This window comes from Loxodonta africana, chromosome 4 (assembly GCF_030014295.1).
Source record: "Loxodonta africana isolate mLoxAfr1 chromosome 4, mLoxAfr1.hap2, whole genome shotgun sequence".
NCBI classification, from domain to species: domain Eukaryota; kingdom Metazoa; phylum Chordata; class Mammalia; order Proboscidea; family Elephantidae; genus Loxodonta; species Loxodonta africana.
Window position 1 is genome coordinate 106,079,599 of NC_087345.1, and position 27,458 is coordinate 106,107,056.

The 27,458-nt window shown below is 37.8% G+C and overlaps 2 protein-coding genes across 12 annotated transcripts in view; one reads left to right on the plus strand and one right to left on the minus strand.

Moving 5' to 3' along the window:
• The first annotated feature begins 10,524 nt into the window (after positions 1–10,524).
• The window catches only part of YARS2 (tyrosyl-tRNA synthetase 2), a 46,640-nt gene continuing 29,706 nt past the window's right edge, over positions 10,525–27,458 (plus strand). For 2 of the 3 annotated variants that reach the window (XM_064284402.1, XM_064284401.1), the window contains exons 1-4: positions 10,525–11,343; positions 12,221–12,388; positions 17,955–18,110; positions 18,425–18,595. In XM_064284402.1, coding sequence (XP_064140472.1) covers positions 10,562–11,343; positions 12,221–12,388; positions 17,955–18,110; positions 18,425–18,595 — 1,277 coding nt within the window. In that variant the 5' untranslated portion in view covers positions 10,525–10,561. Of the gene's footprint in view, positions 11,344–12,220; positions 12,389–17,954; positions 18,111–18,424; positions 18,596–20,987; positions 22,026–27,458 lie in introns of those variants that run through there. The other variant, XM_003405715.4, reaches the window with a different exon arrangement.
• Positions 12,462–27,458, minus strand: part of DNM1L (dynamin 1 like) — a 71,561-nt gene continuing 56,564 nt past the window's right edge. For all 9 annotated transcript variants that reach the window (XM_064284398.1, XM_064284400.1, XM_003405714.4 and 6 more), the window contains 3 exons: positions 27,220–27,329; positions 25,424–25,583; positions 12,462–24,375 (listed from right to left, as the gene is read on the minus strand). In XM_064284398.1, coding sequence (XP_064140468.1) covers positions 24,319–24,375; positions 25,424–25,583; positions 27,220–27,329 — 327 coding nt within the window. In that variant the 3' untranslated portion in view covers positions 12,462–24,318. The remainder of the gene's footprint in view (positions 24,376–25,423; positions 25,584–27,219; positions 27,330–27,458) is intronic.

Sequence of the window (27,458 nt, forward strand, 5' to 3'; positions counted from 1 at the left end):
TAGCTAGCTGCTAGTAAGAGCCCCATTTCTGGAGAGTGGAGTACTGACAGCACCTGGCATGTTGGGGCACTGTGATTATCAAAGCTTTCACTAGTGGTGAATGGGGATGGGATTGCAATGGAAGGGAACACACTGGCTGGTGCAATACCTTAGGTATTTGAGGGGTTCAGGGCAAGTAGTAACTACAAGGAATACAGACTATAATGGCTGTGGCTCCGTGCTATTGATGCTTTGGAGAAAGACAATGAAAGAAAATAAAAGGCTGATGGGGAATAATCACCAATATAAAATTAAGTGTGAAATCCAGAAGGCCTCCTTGGCAACATACAAGGATATGCTCATCTCCTGTAATTGAAGAGCATAAATATTTGAAAATCAAGCCCAACAATTAATAATAAGCTCCAGCTCAGAGCTCCAGAGAAGGGTGAATTAACCCTAGCACGTCTGCAATGCCAAAATCAGGGCCCTGACTGGGATTCTAGAACTTGGAATGGGAAACTGTGGTTTGATCAACTGGAAAATCTTGGAACTTTAAATCCCCTGAACCATCGGTGTATGCCGCCGAACTGTCCCACTTCTCCCTGTTGAAGGCTGGCCTGAAGTTAACATAGCAGCTTTTGCATTGCAAGAATACATGTGCCTGCCCTCCCTCAGGATCCACCCCCCACCCCCCCACCTTCTGGCCACCAGAACAAAAACTAAGGTCAAACAACACCATAATCCAGATGGGGCAATGCTGTGTCTGGTAAGAGAAAAAGGAGAGCACACATAAAGAAGCTACAGGACCTGGCGGACCAATACCAGCTGGTGCCAGGAAAGTATGTATGGCACTGAATTGTAGGGTGCTAGATCAAGAGGCCAGAACATAAAGTTTGAAAAGTAAGCATTTATCGATAATGGGGGCCATATTTCCATGATACAGGATTAACACCCTTGTACGGATCCCAGGAAATGGTGCTTCCAAGCTGCTAGGATGGCTCTTGGAAATTTAAAAAATGACAGCCCACACTTAAAAAAAAGAAATTTTTTTTTTTTTTTTTTTTTTAGGCAAAGTAAAAATGGCAGAATTGTCATTGCAGACAGTGGAGGAAGGAATCAAAAGGCTCAGAGAAGTGGGCACACTAGTGTGAATATACTATGTAAAACTAGAAAGCCCACCATCTGACTGTGGGATAGGAGGATGCTTCATTTACTAAAGCCGTAGAAATGTGCTGTTGAGAGGGATTCTGGCATCGCTGAGCAGCTCAATGGTGTCTGACTTGTGCAAACCAGAGCTGACGTTAGGAGGTGCTGTTACACAGTTTTCTAACACAAAATAGAGTGATAAGATCCAGAAATGATAGATTTCAAGTGCTGGTTTTAACTATCAAAAAAAAAAGTGAATACAATTATTGTAATGAGTAGCAAGAACAGAGTGGGCAGCCAAGAAGATCTGACCCTTAGAATACCATGGAGGTGGTTAGTAGAATGTGGAGTTATCGAGGAAAAGATAGATGAGCAGCACTCTCAATTAAAAAAAAAAAAAATCTAAAATGGATGAGCCAGAATCTGAAAGCAACCACCCTAACATAAACAGTTATAATCCATTGCCCAATTTCCAGACCTGACCCAGTTTCTAGTCATGGTAACCCACTGACTTGGGGAGAGTTCAAGGAAGGATCAAGGAACACTATAGCAAGAATATAAAAAAAGATACACAACAATGATGCCCCAAAGGCACTTATAATTGATATACCAGATAAATATATAATTGGAATGGACATTCTAAAAAAATTGGTGGCAATAGACACAAACACACATCCGTTCACAATTTGTGTATGCACAGTTTGATGACATTGGTTACATACTTCACACTGTGTCACCGTTCTCATTATTTCTACCCATATTGTTACATCATCATTAATTTAGACTCTCTGCCTTTTAAAGTTCTCATCTGTGCCTTAGAGATTAACTGTTGTCAGTTTGAACTCATATAGGGAATTCTTTATAAAAGTGCAATTCTCAAGGCACTTGTTCTTTATTAATTGAGCTAAACTGTTGTTTAGCTTAACGATGGCTTCATGGGATAATTTTGGTTCAAGGTTTAGAGATTACTTCTGGGCAAAAGATCCAGGGGTCCACCCCTCCCCCATCCCAATGGATCCAGTGAGTCTGGTTTCCATATGAATTTGAAGTTCTTTTCCCCAATTTTTCTCTTATTAATCAGGATCCATCTATTGGGTCCTTGACCAAAACGTTCAGTAATGGTAGCCGGGCCCCATTCATTTCTTCTGGTCTCACAGCAGAGGAGGTAGTAGTTTATGAAGGCAATTAAATCTGCAGCTCATCTCCTTCTCCAATTCCTGGGTTTCCTTCCTCTACTGTTCCAGGTGAAGGAAGAACAATTGCTGGTTGGCCACTCACAAGATTTTAAGACCGCAGGTGCTACTCACTGAACTAGGATGTAGAGCAGAAACTCTAAAAGCAACTTAGGCCAATTGATTGGACAAAGCCGTGACCCTAATCTTCAAACCAAGAAAACTACTCCCATAAAGTGTTTAGTTGTACCTAAGAAGTATCAAAACACGCAGCTTTTTTTTTTTTTTTTTTTTTGCTGCTGTTGTAGTTGTAACGTCATATAAAACACTTTGCCATTTCACCCCTTTTTCTTTTTTTTTTTCCTGGTGTATAGCTTAGGGACAACAGCTACATTTGCCAAGTTGTGCAACCATTACCCTTAGTTGATACCAATTTTTCCATCACCGTAGACAAGAATTTACTACTTCCTAGAGAGTGATTCCCCCTCTATTGCCCGCCTCCCACCTACTACCTATTCTTATCACTTTATATAAGTGAGACCATATAATATTTGTTCGTTTGTGATTGACTTATTTTGCTCAGCATAATGTCTTTGAGGAACATCCACATTGTAGTATGTATTAGGACTTCATTTTTCTTTAAGGCCGAGTGTACTCCACTGGAATGGACATATTTTGTAGTTCAGAGATTCCTTGTCATGTGATTCTTTATCATGTGAGGTAAGAATTATCATAGTGGGGAAGGCCAAGCTGAAGCTTGTGAAATTGTCCCTCTTATCCTTTCCCTGCCTCCACCAAAATAGTAAACAAAAAACAATATCACACCCACTGGGACAGAGCCAGGACTAAGGTGAGAAAAAAGAGCACCTAGGACCTGGCTATGATTATTATAAGTTTATCGAGAGCACTTCTTTCTCTAGTTTACCTTGATATCCCCAACATGGCTCAGTAAGTATTTGTTGAAAGAAGGAACACAGTTAATTATATGTTTATTTGTTTCACTTTTGACACTTATTCTTCCAACAGTACTTCAAAATTCTTTAAAGTGATTTGAAAGTTATTTCCTAAACCACAAATTAAATTTTCCCTTTTATACAAATAATGTATTATTTTAAAGAGGCATCCCTGGTGGAAACTTTCTGAGATGAAGGCATAGACATAAAGACTTGGAAAGACCAAAAGACCATCTACTTGCAATATCACCTCCAATCATCATTAGTGAGGGGAGGAGGGAAGTGTCATATTTGTTAGTCCCATAACATCATGATCACCTCACAACAGTAATGAGTAATCATTATCATGGTCATCATCACCACCATCATAGCTAACATTTGTTGAGCACCTACTATGGCTAGATTTAATGCATTACATGTGTCTTAGTTATCTAGCATTACTATAACAGAAATACCACAAGTGGATGACTTTAACAAACAGAAGATTATTCTCTCACAGTCTAGGAAGCTAGAAGTCTTAATTCAAGGTGCCAGCTCCAGGGGAAGCCTTTCTCTCTTCGTTGGCTGGGGAGGAAAGTCCTCGTCATCAATCTTCCCCTGGTTAGAAGCTTCTCAGCGCAGGGACCCTGGGTCCAAAGAAAGCGCTTTGCTCCTGGCTCTGCTTTCTTAGTGGCATGAGGTCCCCCTCCTCTCTGATCGATTCTCTCTTTTATATCTCAAAAGAGATTGATTCAAGACACAACCTAATCCTATAGATTGCATCCTGCCTCATTAACATAGTTACCTCTAATCCTGCCTCATCAACATCCCAGAGGTTAGGATTTACAGCACATAGGATAAATATATCAGATCATAAAATGGAGGACAACCACGCAATACTGGGAATCATGGCCTAGCCAAATTGACACACATTTTGGGGGGACACAATTCAATCCACAACAACCCGTATTTCATATTAAATCCAGACAACAATCCTAAAGTTAAAAAAAAAAGATATTATTTTCTCTATTATATCAATAAGGAAAGTGAAGCTCCAAGCATGTATAGCTAGTAAAACTGAGATTAGAATCCTTCTGAATGGTTTTAACTCTGTGCTATACTCCAGCATACATTACTGAAAATATGTCCATGACATCTGGTGAGTTTTCTTTCAAGTTTTTGAAAGCCTTGTGCTTTTAGGCAAGGGGTTAAGATACAATCTAACTCATGAAATCATGCAGGCATTCATTCATTCACAGTTGATAAGAATCTTAAGAATATCATCAGATATCATACCATGTAACTATCTCCTTTAAAATGCCTCTGCTTTTCAAACAATTCAAAAGTACTTTCCTTCTATATATTTGGGGATTTCTTTTCAGCACTTGGTATGGCACTTTAGATTTGTATTAATAATGAAGTTTAACTTCATACATTTCCTCTTTCTGCAGATTTCTTTTAAAATATTATCTTTTAAAAATGCTTTTGCTAAATTTGGGGAATTTGAGACATGTGAGTTTGATAAACATGTTTACATATGAGAAAATAATTACAAAAAAGGAAATAACTAATAAATTTGTTATCTCATTGAGGGAAAAAAAAATCTTCTACATGCCAGGGAAAATGAACAAAATCAACTCCTAGCCCTCAAAAAAGTCATAATCCAGTATGTTGTTGTTATTTAGTGTGTTGCATCCCACCCTAATCATACAGCGACGCTGTAGGACACTGTAGAACTGCCCCATAGGTTTTCTTAGTTATCCAGTGCTGCTTTAACAGAAATACCCCAAGTGGATGGCTTTCACAAAGAGAAATTTATTTCCTCACAGTAAAGTAGGCTAAAAGTCTAAATTCGGGGCATCAGCTCCAGGAGAAGGCTTTCTTTCTCTGTCAGCTCTGTCAACAATCCTCCCCTGGACTAGGAGCTTCTCTGTCCAAGAACCCTGGGTCTGCAGGAAGGGCTCTGCTCCTGGCGCTGCTTTCTTGGTGGTGTGAGGTCTCCCTCTCTGTTCACTTCCTTTTCCTTTTATATCTTGTAAGATAACAGATGGTACAGACCACACCCCAGGGAAACTCTCTTTACATTGGCTCAGGGATGTGACCTAAGTAAGGGTGTTACATCCTACCCTAATCCTCTTTAACATAATCTAATTTTGTTTCATTAACTACAGGCAGAGATTAGGATTTACAATACAAAGTAAAATTATATCAACCACACAATATTGGGAATCATGGCCTAACCAAGTTGACACATGTTTTGGGGGGGACATAATTCAATCCATGACATTTCACCCTTTGGCCTCTAAAAATTCATGTTCTTGCCACATGTAAAACACATTCACCCCATCAGTTTCCAAAGAGAGGCTGGTGGATTTGAACTGCAGACCATTTGGTCAGCAGCTGAACTCAACCACTATGCCAGTATACCGGTCTTCAATTTTTCTCTTTCTTTTTTTTTTCTCTCACACTCCTATTCAGTGGAAAACTTTTAGCATGCCTCCATCTATATTTGTTTATTTATTTATAAATAGCATAATGTATTGATTTCCATAAACCAAAAAACCCAGTGCCGTTGAGTCGATTCCGACTCATAGCGACCCTATAGAACAGAACTGCCCCCCAAAAATTTATTTTGTGTCTTAAATATATTATTTATTGATTGCCATAGCAATAAATAATATATTTAAGACACAAAATAAATTTTAAATGAGATAAAGATTAAATAATGTTTTAATAACTTTTTAATAGTGATAGCATTATACTATAAATAGGTAATAATTTCTCAAAGCCATGATATATACTTAGGATGAGGTTCATTGTTAAGAATAGTAAATATAAGCCCATATTTTAGAGAGTTCTATATAATTTCAACTTTTTGGCCACCTTTCTGATTGGACTGTACTGTCATGTTTTTATTTCATGATACATGCTAGCTATCAGATCTACTGTTTCCTTGTTCATTTATGCTTGCATAATTATTTTATATTTTCAGCTTCTTTGCTGGAAACTTTTTAAACCTTTTTTCTATTTTGTGAAGGTTACCATTGACAAAACTAAGTAGTATATAAACCACCTAATTGGGCACCCACTAACCAGTCAACAAGCTAACAGCAAGCAAAAGAGCAAGGATGTTATTTTTAACCTTCTGTGGTATCAAACTCCTCCCTCAGGCCACAGGATGTACCAGGAGTGACAAATGACTGTCCGACATACAAACCAAGTGAGGAAGCCAATGTCAATCTATATATTATGTATTTGTATGAAATAGTTTCTCTTATCGTTTTGTTGTTGTTAGGCACCATCAAATCAGTTCCAACTCATAGAGATCCTACGTACAACAGAACACACTGCCTGGTCTTGCACCTTTCTCACAACCACTGCTATGTTTGAGCCCATTGTTTTAGATATATAATCATTAGTTTTGTTTTTTTCTTAATAGATTTTATTATGGCAATTGACTTAGATGTCCCCTGAAACCATGTTCCCCAAACCCCTGCCCCTGCTATGCTGGCCTTTGAAGCATTCAGTTTATTCAGGAAATTGCTTTTGGTTTAGTCCAGTTGTGCTGACCTCACCTGTATTGTGTGTTGTCTTTCCCATCACCTAAAGTAGTTCTTATCTATCTAATTAGGGAATACTTCTCTCCCACACTCCCTCCCTCCTCCCTCTTGTAACCATCAAAGAATATTTTCTTCTCTGTTTAAACTATTTCTTGAGTTCTTATAACGGTGGTCTTATACAATATTTCTCCTTTTTGCAACTGACTAATTTCACTGAGCATAATGCCTTTCAGGTTCCTCCATGTTATGAAATGTTTCACAGATTCCTCACTGTTCTTTATCGATGTGTAGTATTCCATTGTGTGAATATACCATAATTTATTTATCCATTCATCCATTGATGGGCACCTTGGTTGCTTCCATCTTTTTGCTATTGTAAACAGTGCTGCAATGAACGTGGGTGTGCATGTATCTGTTCGTGTAAAGGCTCTTATTTCTCTAGGATACATTCCAAGGAGTGGGATTGCTGGATCGTATGGTAGTTCTATTTCTAGCTTTTTAAGGAAGTGCCAAATCGATTTCCAAAGTGGTTGTACAATTTATATTCTCACCAGCAGTGTGTAAGTGTTCCAATCTCTCCACAGCCTCTCCAACATTGATTTTTCTGTTTTTTGGATTAATGCCATCTTTGTTGGAGTGAGATGAAATCTTATGGTAGTTTTGGTCTGCATTGCTCTAATGGCTACTGATTGTGAGCATTTCCTCCTGTATCTGTTAGCTACCTGAATGTCTTCTTTAGTGAAGTGTCTTTACATATCTTTTGCCCTTTTTTAAATTGGGTTGTCTTTTTGTAGTTGAGCTTTTGCAGTGTCATGTAGATTTTAGAGATCAGGCACTGATCAGAAACATCATAGCTAAAAACTTTTTCCCAGTCTGTAGGTAATCTTTTTACTCTTTTGGTGAAGTCTTTGGATGAGCATAGGTGCTTGATTTTTAGGAGCTCCCAGTTATCTAGTTTTTCTTCTGTATTGTTAGTAATGTTTTGTATACTGTTTATGCCATGTATAAGGGCTCCTAACATTGTCCCTATTTTTTCTTCCATGATCTTTATCATTTTAGATTTTATATTTAGGTCTTTGATCCATTTTGATTTAGTTTTTGCGCATGGAGTGAGGTATAGGTCTTGTTTCATTTTTTTTGGAGATGGATATCCAGTTTGCCAGCATCATTTGTTAAAAAGACTGTCCTTTCCGCATTTAACTGTTTTGGGGCCTTTGTCAAATACCAACTGCTCATTTGTGGATGGATTTATGTCTGGATTCTCAATTCTGTTCCATTGGTCTACGTATCTGTTGTTGTACCAGTACCAGGGTGTTACTGTGGTGGTATAATAGGTTCTAAAATCAGGTAGAGTAAGGCCTCCCACTTTGTTCTTCTTTTTCAGTAACGCTTTATTTATCCGGGGCCTCTTTCCCTTCCACATGAAATTGGTGATTTGTTTCACCATCTTGTTAAAGAATGTCGTTGGAATTTGGATCAATATTGCATTAAATCTATAGAACGCTTTTGGTAGAATAGACATTTTTATAATGTAAGTCTTCCTGTCCATGAGCCAGGTATGTTTTCCCACTTATGTAGGTCTCTTCTGGTTTCTTGCAGAAGTGTTTTGTAGTTTTCTTTGTATAAGTCTTTTACATCTCTGGTAAGATTTATTCCTAAGTATTTTATCTTTTGGGGGGCTACCATAAATGGTATTGATTTGCTGATTTCCTCTTCGATGATCTTTTTGTGGGTGTAGAGGAATCCAACTGATTTTTGTATGTTTGTCTTATATCCTGATACTCTACTGAACTCTTCTATTAGTTTCAGTAGTTTTCTTGAGGATTTCTGAGGGTTTTCTGTGTATAAGATCCTGTCATCTGCAAATAGAGATAATTCTACTTCTTCTTTACCAATCTGGATGCCCTTTATTTCTTTATGTAGCCTAATTGCTCTGGCTAGGACCTCCAGCACAATGTTGAATAAGAGCGGTGATAAAGGGCATCCTTGTAATTATTAGTTTTAATGTTTTCTTCCTACATCCCATTGGATTGTCCTGTACCCCAGACTGTACAATGACTAGTATAGAAATCAAATATGCAAGCAAATAATTATAATAAAGTACATGAAACGCTCTCAAAAAAATATGAAGTGAGTGCTGTGGATTGTGAAAGCTTGGCCAAGATCACATTTGAGTCGAGTCTGGAAGTATGAGTATGACATTTCCAAATCGAAAAGTAAGGAACAATGACTTTCCTAGAAAAGAGACCAGAACCTTCAAAAGACTGGAGATGTGAAAGCACAAGGCTTTTTAGGGAACAGTTAATGAATACATGAACTACAACCCCACCTAGTTTCCGTTATTGCCATTGAAAAGATTCGGACTCATGGCAACCCTATAGGACAGAGTAGAACTCCCGCATAGGGTTTCCAAGGCTGAACATCTTCATGGAAGCAGACTGCTACATATTTCTCCTACAGAGTGCCTGGAGGGGTCAATTAAATGACCTTTTGGTTAGCAGCCCAGTGTTTAACCACTGCACCACCAGGACTCCTTGAGATGATAATATTCTATATTAATTTACATACAATTATTATTAAATTAATTGTACCCATTTCTTCTTACCTTTTTAAATAAACTACTAGAATATTTCTATTGGACAGCATTGCTCTATACCATGCAAATTATTTACAGGTTTATAAAACAGAATGGGGAGGTCCGACGGGGAGAAGTTAACATTTATAGAGCTCTGGTTCCTTTACATTAACATTGTATCTTGTACTTTTCATACAGCACGTCTAAATCCACTTTTATTATTCAGCGAAATATACACCAAACCAATTCCTACTATCACGTTGCCAATTTGGGTCTAGGAAGACTTCATTTAGAGCTTTGCACAGAAAAAGTCCTCAATAAATATTTACTAGTTTGAATTCATTCATGCTAAAACTGTGTCCCAACCCAGATATCTGCGGTTTTTGTTTTTAATAAAACATAGGATTTTATGCAATGTATTAAATTTTCTCTTGCTATGCATAAAAAAAAATTTTTTTTTTATGCCTTAGACAAGACTGCCACCTCTTGGGAAAGCTCCTAAATACTAAGGGGCAGGAGCCCTGCTGGTGCGGTGGTTAAGCGCTAGGCCGCTGGAACCCACAAGATGCTTCACGTTCCATGGGAGACATGTTGCAGTGTGCTTCGTAAGGATTACAGCTTTGGAAACCCTATGGGGCAGTTCTATTCTGTCCTACAGGGTCGCTATGAGTCAAATCCACAGGAGGCAATGTATTTTTTGGAGGTCCACTCATCCATTTGGGGAATTGGTACTACGAAATTGTTTGCATCTCAGCGTCAACACCGTATCTCGTCATGAAGTTAAGCCAATTTTTCACCTCTCACAACTTCTCTGAATAGGTTTTTGCACAGAGCTAAGATTTCAAAGAAATGGCGTGTCGCTGTCTTTTGAAATTTAAATGAAATTTATAGTGAAAACAAATGAAAGCAACGTTTGTAGCGGGCTTACCATGTGCCAAAAGCTTTCGTTCTTAATCCTCACAACAGCCTTATGAGGTAAGAACGATTACCATAAGGATGAGGAAATTAAGTTTTAGAAAATTTAGGGTAGCCGGGCCCTAACAGGCGATCACTACTTGAAAAGTCAAAAAACCAGTCCTGAAAGCCAAGCGCACACACCTCCCATGTGCATGCGCAGAAAATCATAAAGCAGCAATCAAAGCAAGGGTTGGGGCGGAGCTTCTAAGATCCCAGCATTCCCTTTCTGCCGTCACCAAGATGGCGGCGCCCGTGCTGCGTTGTTTTTCCCGGGGCAGGTGGTTCGGTACGCCTGGCTGGTTAGCAATCTTACCCCTGGGGCTACGTAAGGCCCATTCGGGCGGTCAGGGATTGTTGGCAATGCAGAAGAAACGGGGCCTGTTCAAGGAGTTCTTTCCGGACAGAGGTACGGAGATAGAGCTCCCAGAACTCTTCGACCGTGGCACAGCGGGCAACTCCCTCCAGACTATCTACTGCGGCTTCGACCCCACGGCCGATTCGCTTCATGTGGGGCATCTGCTGGCGTTGCTGGGCCTATTTCATTTCCAGCGAGCGGGCCACAATGTGATCGCGGTGGTCGGAGGCGCCACAGCGCGCCTGGGGGACCCGAGCGGCCGCACTAAGGAACGCGAGGCGATGGACGCCGAACGTGTGCAAACCAACGCACTCGCCCTGCGCCGAGGGCTGGAATCACTTGCGGCTAATCATCATCAGTTCTTCGCTGATGGGCGGACATGGGGCAGCTTCACAGTGTTGGATAACTCGGCTTGGTACCAGATGCAGCCGTTGGTGGACTTCCTAGCGACAGTGGGCGGCCACTTCCGCATGGGCACGCTGCTTAGCCGGCAGAGCGTCCAGACCCGGCTTAAAAGCCCTGAGGGCATGAGCTTGGCCGAATTCTTATACCAGGTGCTTCAGGCCTATGACTTTTACTACCTGTTTCAGCATTATGGATGCCGGGTCCAGCTGGGAGGATCCGATCAGCTGGGCAATATCGTGTCCGGATATGAGTTCATCCACAAGTAAGCGCTTTTAGACGCTTTTAGGTCCTGGAGAAATCCTGGAACCAAACAATGTACTTACGAATAATTTGTAATGCAGTAACGTATAAGGACTGAATGTACCCCCTGTTCAAGCCCTTTGTTGGTTTTGATTCCATTAGAAGTCTTTAAAGTAACTGGCTAGTGAGAACTTAAGAGCTGACTTAATGGTATTGAGTAAGGGACGTATTCTAGAGCTCTTTTAGGAAATAAAGCACCTGTCAAGAATCTAATGTAAGAAAAAGTTGTGGATTGTATCTGTTTTACCCACGTAGCCCTTCTCTCTGTGTTTGGAAACTTTATACTTGAAAGTGACTGGGCCTCCTTGATTGAGTGGCCCCTTGCTTTATCTCTGCACCTTCCATGAATCTAGTGTTGGTCTTCGGTTGGTATCTCCCCCAAAAATTTCAATTCCTAATATTTGGCAAGTAACGTGGATTTTAATGGCGTTTTCTTGAGGGAGATAGAGTACAGGGCTAGGGCATGTGCTGCACGGCAATACCTATTTTTAAAGTCCTTTTGAAATACCTCCTTCGGTGTCTCTTCCTCACTCCCCTTTCACCCAGTTTTCTCTCCTTCCTACCCAGCCTGTAAAAAATCTCTAGACCCTACTTACACAGCACATCCGTTTGGCTTACCCAGAGCCACTGGTCTACAGCTGCAGTTCAAACTGACAAATAGGGTGTGTACTGAGTGCTGTGACAGCAGTTCAGAGGGGCAAGTAATCCAGATTTAGGAGGTCAGGAAAGTTTTCTTGGAGTAAGTGACCTGTCTGAAATCTCAAGGGTGAGTAGGAGAACCTACCACAGCTTGTGCTTGAAGCACGTAATGAAATAATGAAGTTTTTCTTTATGCATAGGTTGACTGGAGAAGACGTGTTTGGAATCACTGTTCCTCTAATTACAAGCACAACTGGAGCAAAGTTGGGAAAGTCAGCTGGCAATGCTGTTTGGCTTAACAGAGATAAGACATCTCCATTTGAATTGTATCAGTTCTTTGTCAGGCAGCAAGATGATTCTGTAGAAAGGTGAGTTCTTAATAGTGTTGAGAAAAATTAATAAGCTCATGGTATAACTTTAGCCTTTGAATCTCTAGATATCTTTTATGGTTTTTTTTTTTTTTTTTTTTTTTGCTTACTTTCTATTTAAGGCATAAACCATTACCTCACCAGAACATTATAATTAATTGCTTTTCTTAATACTTTTTAAAAGTTTCCATTTTAAAAAGAAGTGTTTTTGGTAAAGGTTTGAATCGAGGGGGGGTATAGAAAATACTGGGTTTTTTTTCTTTTAATTTTATTTGGTAAAATACATAAAACATAAAATTTGTCATTTTACCAGTTTTTAAGTGTACATTTCAGCAGCATTAATTACATTCACAGTGTTATAAAATTATCACCACTGTCTATTTCCAAAACTTTTTTTAACCATCCAAAACAAAAACTTTGTATTCGTTAAGCAGTAACTCTTCCACGTCCCTGTCCCCCCAGCCTCTGGTAACCTATGATCTACTTTCCAGTCGCTAAGAATTTGCCTATTCTAGGTATTTCATATAAGTGAAATCATGTAATATTTGTCCTTTTATGTCTGGCTTATTTCACTTAGCATAATGTTTTCAAGATTCATACATCAGAACTTCATTCCTTTTTATATGGCTGAATAGTATTCAGTTGTACATGTATACCACATTTTGTATATCCATTGCCTGTTGATGAACACTTGGGTTGTTCCCACCTTTTGGCTGTTGTGAGTAATGCTGTGATGAACATGGTGTCTGTTTGAGTTCCTGCTTTCAATTCTTTTGGAAATATACCCAGGCGAGGAATTGCTGAGTTATATGGTAATTTTATGTTTAACTTTTTGAGGAACTGCCAAACTGTTTTCCACAGTGGCGTCACCCTTGCATATTTCCACCACCAATGCACGAAAGTTCCAATTTCTCCACATCCTAGCCGATGTTCATTTGTTTTTTTTAATAATAGCCACCCTAGTGGGTGTAAAAAAAACCCAGTGCCATCGAGTCGATTCCGACTTAGGTGTAAGTAGTATCAAATTGTGATTTTGATTTTTTCCCTAGTGACTAATGTTGAGCATCTTTTCATGTGCCTGTTGGCCATTTGTACATCTTTGGAGAAATGTCTGTTTAAATTCCTTTGCCTATTTGTTGATTGGGTTGTTTGTCTTTTTATCGTTGAGTCGGAAGAGCTCTTGGTGTATCCTGGATAGTGAATTCCTAGCAGATGCACGATTTGTAAATATTTTCTCTCATTCTGTAGATTGTCTTCACTTTTTGATAATGTTCTTTGATGCACAAAAGTTTTTAATTTTAATGAAGTTCAGTGTATCTATTTTTACTTCTGTTGCTCATGCTTTTGATGTCGTATCTAAGAATGCATTTCCAGACACAAGGTTCTGAAGATGTAACACTGTATTTTCTTCTAAGAATTTTAGTTCTTGTATTTTGGTCATTATTCATTTTGAGTTAATTTTTGTATATGGTATGAAGTAGAGGTCCCACTTGGTTCTTTTGCATGTGCTATCCAGTTGTCTCAGAACTATTTGTTGAAGAGACCATTTCCCCACTGAATGGACTTGACACCCTTGTCAAAAGTAATTGGACATAGACGTATGGGTTTATTTCTGGATTCTCAGTTCTATTCCATTGGTCTATATGTCTGTCCTTAACGCCAGTACCACACTGTTTAGATTAACTGTCTTCTAAAGAACAGATAAGTTACAAAAAGCAGAAACCCATTCTACTTGCTAGAAAAGTTAGAGCCAAGTTTGTGACCTACATTGAATAAGCCTTGAAGACTTTGCCACTTGCATGTTCTAGTTATTCACTCTTTTCATTTTAAACTTGACTATCCTTATTTTCCCTTCATCTCTATTCTCTCACAAATGTGACTCTAAAATTCTTTTTCTTTAATGGAGCATAAAACAGCTATAAATTTTTTTTTTTTTTTAATGATTTGTTGTTGTTGTCAGGTGCCATCAAGTCAGTTCCGACTCATAGCAACCTTGTATACAACAGAAGGAAACACTGCCTGTTTCTGGGCTGTCCTCCCAGTTGTTGCTATGCCTGAGCCCATTGTCTAGCACTCTGTCAATCCATCTCATTGAGGGTCTTCCTCTTTCCCTTGCCCTCTCCTTTACCAAGCATGATGTCCTTCTCCAAGGACTGGTCCCTTTAATAACACATCCAAAGTATGTGAGACAAAGTCTCGCCATCCTCACTTCTAAAGAGTACTCTGCCCGTACTTCTTCCGAGACAGGTTTGTTTGTTCTTCTGGCAGTCCATGGCATATTCAGTATTCTTTGCCAATATCATAATTCAAAGACATCAATTCTTCTTTGTTTTTCCTTATTCATTGTCCAGCTTTTGAATGTTCATGACGCAATTGAAAATACCATGACTTGGTTCAGGCACACCTTAGTCCTCAAAGTGACATCTTTGGTTTTTAACACTTTAAAGAGGTCTTTCATAGCAGATTGCCCAATCAAAATTGTTTGATTTCTTGACTGCTGATTCCATGGGGGTTGATTGTGGATCCAAGTAAAATGAAATCCTTGACAACTTCATTATTATCAAGGTGTTGTTTACTGGTCCAGTTGCGAGGATTTTTGTTTTATTTATATGGAAGTGTAAATGATATTGAAGGCAGTAGTCCCTGATCTTCATCAACAAGTGCTTCAAGTTCTCTTTTCAGCAAGTAAAGTTGTGTCATCTGCTTATCACAGGTTGTTAATGAGTTTTCCTCCAATCTTGATGCCATGTTCTTCAGATAGTCTAGCTTCTTGGCTTATTTGCTAAGCATACAGATTGAATAAGTATGGTGAAAGGATACAACCCTCACACACACCTTTCATGATATTTAAACCATGCACCATCCTCTTGTTCTGTTCCAATGACTGCCTCTTGTTCTTCATATAGGTTCCTCATGAGCACAATTAAGAGTTCTGGAATTCCCATTCTTTGTAGTGTTATCCATAATTTGTTATAATCAACAGTCGGATGCCTTTGCATAATCAATAAAACACAGCTAAACATCTTTCTGGTATTTCAGGCCTCGGGTTGCAATATTGAAGGTTTTTCTATGGGAAAAATATTGAATCCTGCAGGAAGCATCAAAAGAAGGTGGAAGGAATACACAGAATCACTGTACCAAGAAAGATCAGGTGGACGTTTAACCATCTCAGGAGGTACCATATGATCAAGAACCGTAATGAAGGCAGAAATCCAAGCTGCACTGAAGGTATTGGTGGAAAAGAAAATCTCCAGGAATTGACTGAATACCAGTTGAGATGTTTCAACAAACGGATGGAACGCTGGAAGCACTCACCAAGAAATTTGGAAGACAGTTACTGCTAACTGACTGGAAGTGATCCATATTTACGCCCATTCTAAAAAAAAGGTGACCCGACAGAACACAGAAATTATTGAATAGTATCACTAATATCACATGCAAGTAAAATTTTGCTGAAGATAATTCAAAAGTGGTTGAAGCAGTACACTGACAGGGAACTCTCAGGAATTGGAGCCACATTCAGAAGAGGATTGCGAACAGGGGATAAAGTGATTTATTTCTTCATTCATTCAGATTGCCTTAAACTCTTAAAACCAAATAAATTAATGAGAAAACAAATACATCTACAACAAAGAGAAAGTAAATTTTTCAGAAAATACCGTTTTTAATACTATTATATCATCAAAATACTTTAGGAATAATCCCTAAAAAGTTTTTTTTTAATATAAGACCTTCCTGCAGAACATTAAAAAACACTGTTGAGTGAAAATAAAGATGACCTACATAAATGGAGAGTTAGAGGACAGAGTAGAACTGCCCCGTAGAGTTTCCAAGGCTGTAATCTTTACGGAAGCAGACTGCCACATCTTTATCCCACAGAGCAGCTGGTGGGTTCAAACCACTGACCTTTCAGTTAGCAGCTGAGAACTTTAATCACTGTGCCACCAGGGCTCCCTGTATCATATTCATGGTATAGAAAGATTCTCTTCTACTCAATGGGGATATTCACAGCATTACTAGTAATTGTCCAAAAATAGAAAAAAACCACATGTCCACAATAGACTAAATAAATAAATTATAGAGTATTCATACTATGAAACAGCTGTACACACAACATAATGATGTGCCAAAGAAGCCAAATGCAAAAATATATTCTGTATCATTCTGTTTATATGAAGTCTAGAAACAGGCAAAACTAAGTGATAACTGTTTAGGGAGCCATACTGAGATGGTAAAATTATAAGGAAAAACAAGGAAATGATTACCATAAAGGCAGTATAGTCGTTAACTTGGAGGGTGAAGGATTGTGATAGATTTGGGCTTTTTTGAGTAGAGGCAATGTTGTTTCTTTTTTTTATTGTACTTTTTAGATGAAGGTTTACAGAGCAAATTGGTTTTCTCGTTAAACAATTAATACACGTATTGTTTTGTGACATTGGTTGCCAACTGCACAACATATCACTGCTCTCTCCTTTTCAACTTTGGGTTCACTGTTACCACCTTTCCTGTCTCATCCTTGCCCTTGGGCTGGTGTGTCCATTTAGTCTCGTTTTGTTTTATGGGCCTGTCTAATCTCTGGCTGAAGGATGAGCCTCAGGAGTGACTTCAGTACTGAGCCATAAGGATGTCTGGGGGCCATACTCTCAGAGTTTCTCCACTCTCTGTCAGACCAGTAAGTCTGGTCTTTTTTTTTTTCTTTTTGTGAGTTAGAATTTTGGTCTACATTTTCCTCCAGCTCTGCCATGGACCCTCTATTGTGATCCCTGACAGAGCAGTTGGTGGTGGTAGCCAGGCATCATCTAGTGCTGGACTCAGTCTGGTGGAGGCTGTGGTAGCTGTGGTCCATTAGACCTTTGAACTAATCTTTGCCTTGTGTCTTTGGTTTTCTTCATTCTCCCTTGCTCCAGACAGGGTGAGACCAGTGGTGGAGTTACTTAGATGGCCGCTCACAAGCTTTTAAGACCCCAGAAGCTACTCAACAAATAGGATGTAGAATATTTTCTTTATAAACTAGTTGAGCTAGATGTCCCCTGAGACTATGGTCCTCAGCCAGTGTTGTATTTCTTGACTAAGGTGATAGTTACATAAATGTTTGCTTTATAATAATTTATTAAGCTGCATGTTTATGATCTAGATACTTTTCTGTGTTATAGTTCACCAATGAAAAGATTTAAAGAGGATACATATAAAATATTTATGTAAATTTTTTAATTACACAGTACTGCTTGTGGGTTACATGCACATAAAACAAAAGTATAAAAACATGCTTGGGAAAGATGTCCACAAGTTTAGATTAGTGGCTCTCTCTTGGGGCAAGGGCTGGAGCCTTCATCTGTATCTATACTATTTTGATTGTTAAAAAAAGATCTGAAACAAAGGTGGCAAAATATTAACATCTTCAGTCTGGATGGTGTGTGCATGGGTGTCTGTTATATTCGGTACATTTCTACATGTTATATTTCATATTTAAAAATTATAAAAAGTAAGCAGCATGTTTAAAGTGTAAAGGAGCTGGAGATAAAAATTAGGTATGTTATAAATGTATACTTTATTTTTTGTCCCTAAGGTACCTGAAGCTCTTCACTTTTCTGCCCCTTTCAGAGATTAACCACATAATGCAGCTGCATGTCAAAGAGCCAGAAAAGCGGGGTCCTCAGAAGCGGCTTGCCGCAGAAGTAACAAAGCTTGTTCATGGGAGAGAAGGGCTAGAATCTGCTAAAAGGTAAGCTTTTAGAATACATTTCATGACGTTGTTTAGTTGATAGACTTGAGAAAATTTGGAGCCATGCTGTTTTAGGGTTATCTTGTCATTTAGCACTGATAAGGATTGTCAGTGTTTGACTTAAGTGCTTGAAATAGACTGTATTTGGGGAAAAAAAGTCCTAAATTTAGTTTATAAATTATAAAAGGTAGATGTTGCTATTCCAGAAACTTTCAGTCTGAAACATAGTAGGCACTCCATAATTGGTTGTTGGATATTATAACATGTATTTTAATAAACACTCATGAGTTGGCTTTCAAAAATTTGTTTTTCAGGTGTACACAAGCCCTTTATCATAATAGCATAGATGCACTGGAGGTCATGTCTGATGAAGAGTTAAAAGAGTTGTTCAAAGAAGCTTCATTTTCTGAATTAGTTCTTGACCCTGGAACAAGTGTGCTAGATACTTGCCGCAAAGCAAATGCAATTCCAGATGGTCCCCGAGGGTAAGGTTACTAAACTTTTAAATTCACGGCTAATTCAACATTAAATGTTAAAATTCAGTTTGTCTTTTCAGAGAGGGTGTTTTCCTGCTATAATGGCATCTCATTACTTGCCGAAGTTAGAGAATAAAATAAAAACTGAGAATAGTTATCATTGAAAATACCTTAAATTTTCTGTAAAGTACAGTAGTCCTGTACTGTCTCTCATTAAGTCCAACCCAGTCAGTTTTCCTTCAGCATTGGAAGAGGCTTGCATAAGGGACCACATTTATAGACTGGGATCAGTCAGCTCAGGGAAGTTGTTAGTTTGAGAAGATTACGGAGGCCCTGGTCTGTATCCTCTTTATTTGGAGGTGGCAGGAGGGACTGCTCAGCCCATTTAAAATATTAGTTGACTTTCTAAAAGTAAAATAAGTATATGATCTAACTTCCTAAGACTTACTATAAATTACATATTGTTCCTATTGAGAATTGTATGTTTTTCTTCTACATGAAGTAGGTAGAATATTTTAAATGCTTAATGATGTGGTATCAGTAGGGAATAAGGTGTTCCACAAAAAGTAATTTGGTATATCTAATTGATGCTTCTTCATTTGTAAGTGAACAGTGTGATGTAAAAGTGAAAGCATTAGTCACTTAGAAAACCTGGGTGCCTCAGCTACAGGATTTTTAGCATAAATCAAATAGTCATCAGCCCACAGTCATTAGGAATGACATTTGTTGTATTACGAGTGCTGTTTCCTTTCAGTTGTTTTATTTGCTTCTATACCAAAGAGCCCTACATTGCTTTATATACACAGAGCATCCCTCATCTTCCTTTGCGTCACCTGTCATTCCACCTTAATGCTTCCTAATATGCTCATGTATTTACTATGCATTGAATTTGTGGTGGTGTAATACACCGCCCTTATAGTGAGTCACTGGTTCTAAGATTTTCCTCACTGGAAGTATTTTTCATTTTCTACTAAACTAGTGATTTATTTACTAATACTGGAAGTTTTACCTCTACTTAAGATGACACCGTGTTTGATTTAGCCAGTGTGCTGACATTTTTGAGATTTAAGTTGTATAAGCTAAATAGGGTTGGTTTTGTGCATTTAAACAAAAAGTAGAACATAATCTGAAACTGTGGCAAACAACCTAAAATAATACTTCCTACAAAAAGAAGTACGTTCTTAATTGAGATTCTTTTACTGTTGAACTTCGTAAAACTATGTAGAATAGTTGCTGCTTAATGTCATTTGGTGACATATTCAGGTAAGAGAAGCCACATTTGCCTTATGTAAGAACTTTCACGCCATTCATGCTCAAGCCCTCATTTTTTCTCAACTCTTACCTCTTTCTAGTTACTCCCATGTTTCCTTGCCCTGTTTATGAAGGTAACTATTGCTCACTCTCCGAGTTTAGGTGTCACATCCACCCAACCAGTGTGTTCCTAGAGCAGCCTCTTCTGGCTCTTTATAGCACTTTTCACTGTATGTTCTAATTGTCATTTATTTATCTGGATCTCTTCACTAGATTCCAATACTGTTTATATTTGTATATAGTAAGAGCTCTGTCAATGCTTATTGAATAAATTGAATGATAATGTAAATAACTTCAGTAAAACTTATGTCCTTTGCATAGACTGGAATCCCTGGTGGCATAGTGGTTAAGTGCTACAGCTGCTATCCAAAGGGTCGGCAGTTCGAATCCACCAGGCACTTCTTGGAAATTCTATGGGGCAGTTCTACTCTGTCCTGTAGGGTCGCTATGAGTCGGAATCCACTCGACAGCACTGGGTTTGGTTTTTGTTTTGCGTAGGTCATCAAAAAATTTGTTTGTAATCTAGATCAGCTACTGAATTTCCATTTTTAAAATCAGCCAATTTCATCTTTAAAGAAACATTTATTTTACTGCACAATTTGCTGTTACATATATAGGCTGAGAATATAATTTGCAAAGATTTTCTAGTTTCATAAGCAAGTTTGCTAAAGATTACTATAGATAACACTATAGTTGTGACTTTTATCTCTTGAGTAGCTTATTAAAAGTGGCATTGTTCTCTTTAATTTTTGGAAATTTCTATGATTTTCTTTCCCTTTTTTTTTTTTTTTTAGAATGGGGGAGATCTCTAGAAAGTGATTCTCCACAGCCAACTAAATAGTTCTAGCAAGAGCTGTAAGGCATCCCAGCTATTTTTCCCCACTAAACAGAAACTTACCGTTCCGTAATTCTGCTCCTTTAGAAAAGCATAAAGGGGAGGCAGAAGTAGAGTGAACATGAAGATAATAATTCAGGGCTAAATGGCTTGGAAATCCTCTGAAATTTAAGTGAAGTTATGTTGTATCTGTATTCTCGGGATGGTTAACGATGATTGAGAATTTATCCAGTTTCCAAACATTTCTATTTTTAGGTATCGGATGATAACAGAAGGCGGAGTCAGTATAAATCACAGACAAGTCACAAACCCTGAGAGTGTTTTAGTTGTTGGACAGCATATTCTCAAGAATGGACTTTCACTGCTTAAAATAGGAAAAAGGAATTTCTACATTATAAAATGGCTTCAGCTATGATGAAATATCCTTCTGGTTGTTCAAACAAATTTTATCCATCATTTATTCTCATATGTGAAAGGCTGGCTCCAGAACTTAGACCTTCAATTATGTAAATCAGAAAAACAGAGAATGGAGTATACCCTAGGCCTCACAGTGTGAGTAATTTCACTATTTATATAGGTTGGTTAATGAGGTGGTTGTGTCACGATGTAGTATTTTACTTCTTGATCTGCAAACATTAAGGACTACCATAGAAAACCATGACTTTCAGAGTTAATCTTTTGTAAAAAATTAAACTTTATGAAAGACTTAAGTGCCATCTTTTCTACCCTACCCTTTTGTTCTCTTTTGGAGTAATGAGGAACAGTGAAAAAGAGATAGTATAAGGAACTGTGGATACTCTTACATTAGGTGAATAGACTCCGCAGCAACTGCCTTGGTCTTTATATCAGATACGGAGCAAGGATCTCACTAGTGTTATATCCCCATCCCCCACTGCCGTCGAAATTCAGTTGGCCACTCCCTTCCCTGAATTTCAGTATAATTATATTAATCCACAGCCTTGTTTTATTAATGGTTACTAAGATAGCAGTGGAGCCCTGGTGGCATAGTGGTTAAGAGCTTGGCTGCTAACCAAAAGGTTGGTAGTTCGAATCCACCAGTTGCTTCTTGGAAACTCTATGGGGCAGTTCTACTCTGTCCTATAGGGTCGCTATGAGTCGGAATCGACTTGACGGCACCTAACGACAACAAGGGTAGCAGTATTTTATAAATTTGGAAACTCTGAAATTAGTTTTAAGTTTCAACTTCTGTCTCAAGCAGATTGCAGCTTGACATAATCTGAAAAGTTATGTAACCAGTTAAAAAAAAAAAAAAGAGGCAAATATCGTACCAAATATCCAGTATAATAACAAAGTCCAGATACACGGTTAAGGGGTGTTATCAGGTCAGACTTAAAGAATTTGGAATCAAGACTCAGTTCAGCTCAACATACGTTAGGTAAGTTAATGCTCCAGAACTGTTTCCACACCTGTTAAATCAAAGTAATAGCACCCCCATTTCCCTGAGGAGCAAGTGAAGCACATACCAAAATATGCTTCACAATCAGATTTCTTCTAGAAAATCTTACAGGTAGCAAAGCATAGCTTTAGTGTTCAAATTCTAGCCATTTACTACCAGGATTACTTGAAGCAAGTCACTGTGTCCTCATATACAAAAATGGAGATGTAACAGTACCCCAATTGAGTTGTGAGAATCTAATAGGAAGACAGTCATAAAGCTTTGGTACAGTGTAAGCTGTTTTGTTACGTTCCAAGGTAGACTTCGGTGTCAAAAGCCACCTTTTTCTGAAAGTAAACTTGAAACCAGTTTTCCTTAGGAAGTATTCATTTATTGACAAACATCAATGTCACTTCATACCAGCAATTTTATTTACAGAGCATCAGCATACAGGTATCCATTAGAAATGTCAGAGGCCATCTTTACATTTCAGAACTTCAGTGTAATGGCCAACAAAGGAAAGGATTCTTCTTCCTAAGTTTTTGCCTCTGTTTTTCTTTGTACAAAATGTAGTACGAGCAAGAACATTACCAGAGCATGTCTTTAAAGCTAGGATTTTAAAAGTTGAAATCTGTTTGATATGCTGAAGAAAAGTACACTGTAAGATTTTTTCCTTACAAATCCAAAAGGCTAGAAGGCCATGACATTCAGAATGGTAGTCAGTTAATCTACTATCTGAAATAAGTGGATGGCCGTAATTTCAAAACTGATGTTCAGTATCCTGTCTGGGTTTTTTACATTTGAGATTAGTGCTGAGCTTATTTGTTTCTTAGTAAATGGGTACCATAAACTTAACAGAACATAATTCATATTTTCCTGCCAATATCCTTCATAAGTATATCTGTGATATACAATTTGTCTACTTAAGGTGTTACCTGTTAGAGATGGAGCTGGATGGCTTATGGATTTCTACCAATATCTTAAAATCTATAATGTAGATTATAGATTTCAAGAATCACCTGGAAAACTTTAATAAAATATGGATATGTTCTAAACCTCCAACCCCAGCCCCTGAATGCAATTCAGTAGTCTGTAGCCTTTAGGAGTGTGTGTGTCTGTTATGTTTTTCTTTAAGTAAGCTCCACCAGTTTTTCTGTAACTTTTCAAAAGTAGCTACTATCAACCTGTACTTTACAGAAGGGAAAAGACAGAATAATAACCTAAATGATCAAAAGTTATTTGGTTTTCAGTCCCACCTCAAAGTAAATCTTGGGGACATGGTGTAAGAACCCCATTTTAAAGATGTATCTTGACTACTGCTACTGTATTTGCAAACCAAAGGGAGTTTAGACTATCATTCAAACTTCTAAAAACTAAAAGGACTGGTCATCATTATCAAATCTGACTAGTCAAGTCTAAAAAAACCCAGTGCCATCGATCCTGGGAAACTCCTTGGAAGTCAAGTCTAGATGGTGGTTTCAAGCAGGAAATTGTAACTCATGCTTCCAGATTTAAGAAAGAATCAAAGAGTATTTTAACTTTTAATGCTCTAGGGCAACATGGACCCAGAAGTGGAAGGACTATGTTGCTAGCTGCACATTATGTACACCCCATCACTTCCAATGTTTTTGTGCATATTCAGCTTTCTTACTAACACATGAAAGGTTGCAGAGAAGCTCAAAACAAAACAAAACAAAAACCTGAAGGACAAGAAGTGGAAAACAGTGACTCTATATGAGTAGCTTGTCCAACCATATCTTTCAAAGCCAGATCAGTTTATACAGTACATGCATTATAGTTGTAATGAAATGTTGTCTTGGTACTTTCTTCATGAAGGACTGTGGCAGCAGCTTTAAGACAACTGACAAAGATTACATGGGTCATCTTATCCACAGGCAGCAAACTGCTTGTACTACTAGGACACTTAACAGTTCTTTTCATGTTCAAATGAAACTGTCACAGAAAGACTTGATGTATTTTATATATACTGGAAAACTTTAGAAATAGCCATTTATTATTTGGATTAAATTTATGATTTGTTCTGCAATACAGAGTACACTTTTCATTTTATAGCCAGTCTTCACATGAGCAGATTCATACCACTGCAGTACACAGGAGTCCATAAATAAAATTCTACTGAAGTAGGCAGTAACTAGTGAGTTAACAGTCTCTAGAATTATCTAGATCTCCTCACCAAAGATGAGTTTCTCGGATTTCAGCAATAATTTGACTGGCTCCTTGTAATGCCTGCATTAAAGGAGGTAAAAATTAGAAATGCTTACTAAGTTATGATAACAAGGAATCTGAATTATGTGAGGCAGTCTCTCCAATTTATATGTGGTAGATTTATACTAACCAGTTTCTTGAATTTGTATCTGATTAATCAAGTACCAAAAGAAATAATTAGCTGTAATATGTTGCTGTGTACCGCCAATTCAATTCTGACTCAGAGCGACCCTGTAGGACAGAGTAGAACTGTCCCATAGGGTTTTCTAGCCTGTAATCTTTACGGGAACAGATTGCCAGGCCTTTAATTCCGCAGAGACACTGGTGGGTTCAAACCACCAACCTTTCGGATAACAGCTAAGTGCTTAACTGTTGTACCAGTGGGGCTTCTTAGCTATTTTATGTATTTATTTTAAATATATATATACACACATGTGTATATATGTGTATGTGTGTATACGCATACACGTACATATATACTGTATTTTTACACAAATAATGCACACCTTCTACATTTGTTTGCCAATCACACACACCCCCCAGGAGGTATTTTCATAAGCACTGCTATGCTAGGTTTTTTTTCCACATGTTACTGTAAAAACAATTAGCATAGTGTGCTTACAAAAATACCTTGCAGGGCAAGGATGTGGTCGGCAAATAAACGTAAAAGGCATGAGTTATGTGCATTAAAATATGATGTGGGTGTGTGTGTGTGTATATAAACCTGTTGCTGTCGAGTCAATTCTGACTCACAGTGACCCTGTGAGACAGAGTAGAGCTGCCCCATAGAGTTTCCAAGGCTGTGATCTTTACAGAAGCAAACTACCACATCATTCTCTCGTGGAGCAGCTGGTGTAGGTTTTAACCATCAACCTTTTGGTTAGTTAGCAGCCTAGTGCTTAACCACTGTGCCACCAGGGCCCATATATACCATATATATATACACACATGCAATATAACTATAATGGCCATAAATATCCAAGAATCAGAATGCATTTTAAACAAAAAATATATGACTGTTTTGTACTTATAACCCAAGTGAAAATTTTTTAACAAATCACAGTAATACCTTTAGCATATCAGCTGCTTCTTTCCTACGCTGTGCCATGTCCTCAGATTCGGTCAGAAGATCATCCAACAAGGATGATTTATACAGTTGTCCTACTAACTCACTCTGAAGAGTATCTTTCACATGATTAACCAAAAAATGCATTACTGCTTTTGGCACACTGCAAAACAAAACAAATCTATGACATTTTGGCAAACATTCTACTTTTTTAAAATTTGGGCTTAGGTTCTGACCTCATAAAATAATACTTCAGAAAACTGTACTACTTTGAACATTTCCTTACTTAATGGCATAATGGCCCTTCAGATTTTCACTTAATTATAATCAAACTTTTTTTAAGAAAAGCCACAAGTCTTAATTTGTCAATTCTTAAAATGACACATTTCCCTTGTATCTTTTTCCTATTTCCCTTCTGTCATTATTGCCTGTATCAAAACTCTACAAAGAACATTATTCATAATAGCCAAAAAAGTGGAAAAGACCCAAATGTCCATCAGTTGATGAATGAATCAACAAAATGTGGTATACCCACATAATGTCATGTTTAGCCATAAAAAGGAATGATGGGCTAATTCATGTGATAAACATGGATGAACCTTGAAAACATTGTGCCAAGTGAAAGACACAAAATGCCACATTTTTTGGAATGGAATATTGAATGAATCCATTTATATGGAATGTCCAAAGTAGGTAAATCCATAAAGACAGAAAGCAGATTAATGGTTACTGTTTGCTAGGGGATGGGGATGGGGCAAATGGAAAGTGACTGCTAATGGGCACAGAGTTTCTTTCTCCTTCCTGCAGCCATCAAGTTGATTCCAACTCATAGTGACCTTATAGTTTAGAACTGCCCCATAGGGTTTCCAAGGAGCAGCTGGTGGATGTGAACTGCCAAATCTCTGGTTAGCAGCTGTAGCATTTAACTGCCGCTGTTCTAGAATTCGTGGTGATGGTTGTACAAATATGTGAAAATATTAAAATCACTTAATGGTATACTTTCAAAGAGTGAATTTTACATTATAAAAATTGTATCATTAAAAAAAAAATCAGCAGAGGAGACAAAAATGAGGGCTCGGAAAATTTTCTTCAGGCCACAGTGTGAAGAACAATTATTTCTTCCACAGACTATAAATTCAGTGATTCTACAGACAAAATCATGGATTTAATATGAAGTATTAGATATCTGGCTTTTACTTTTCTGTGCAATATATACCTCTTAACCTGCTAATAAAGTACTAGAAGTTGAATACAGAATATTTTCTAATAGAATTAGATCACCTCATACAACTAAACTTTTATTTTCCCTATCTTATTGCATGAAATGACATCATGGCAATATGAAGGAGAAGGAACACTAGGCAGTAAACACATGAGAAGACATCCTGATTAGAATGAAGAAATAAAATATACTTACTAGTACAAGACATTTATTTTGATACTTTTGAGAACCAAGTCAAATAATTAAAAAGCCAAGGCAATGTATTAGCCAAAATAAGAAAACTACTAAAATGTAGAAAAAAATTTTTTTTCTTAAATGACTAAAAATGTGACAGCCAGAAAAGACAAAAGAATCTCTCATTTTCTAGTAACTTTTTCTGTGTAACATATTATGTTCCAGTCATTTGACGTGAACAGAATATCTAAGTCTTAACTGCAAAAGTTATCTAAAGACTAATAGATAATCATTTGATTTAGAATAAAAATTAACCTAAGATTTTAAATATATCTATTTTCAGAACAAATCATGGAATCATCCAATAATATTTTAGTCTGTGGTTTATATAAGCAGTACTAACCTGTCTTGAATATTCTTTCTAACAATAAGAAAATATGATTTGATGAGTCGTTCAATCACCTCACAGTCTCGCTGTTCACGGGCAGACAGTTTTCGTGCAACAGGAACTGGCTAAATGGGGCAAAGGGGAGATAAGACAAATTTGTGCCATTGTAAAATGGCAACATTTAAGAATTCAAAAGTAAAAAATTGAGACTTGTGGTTCCTTTTGTCTTTTGAAATGTTTTCCCACTAATTTGT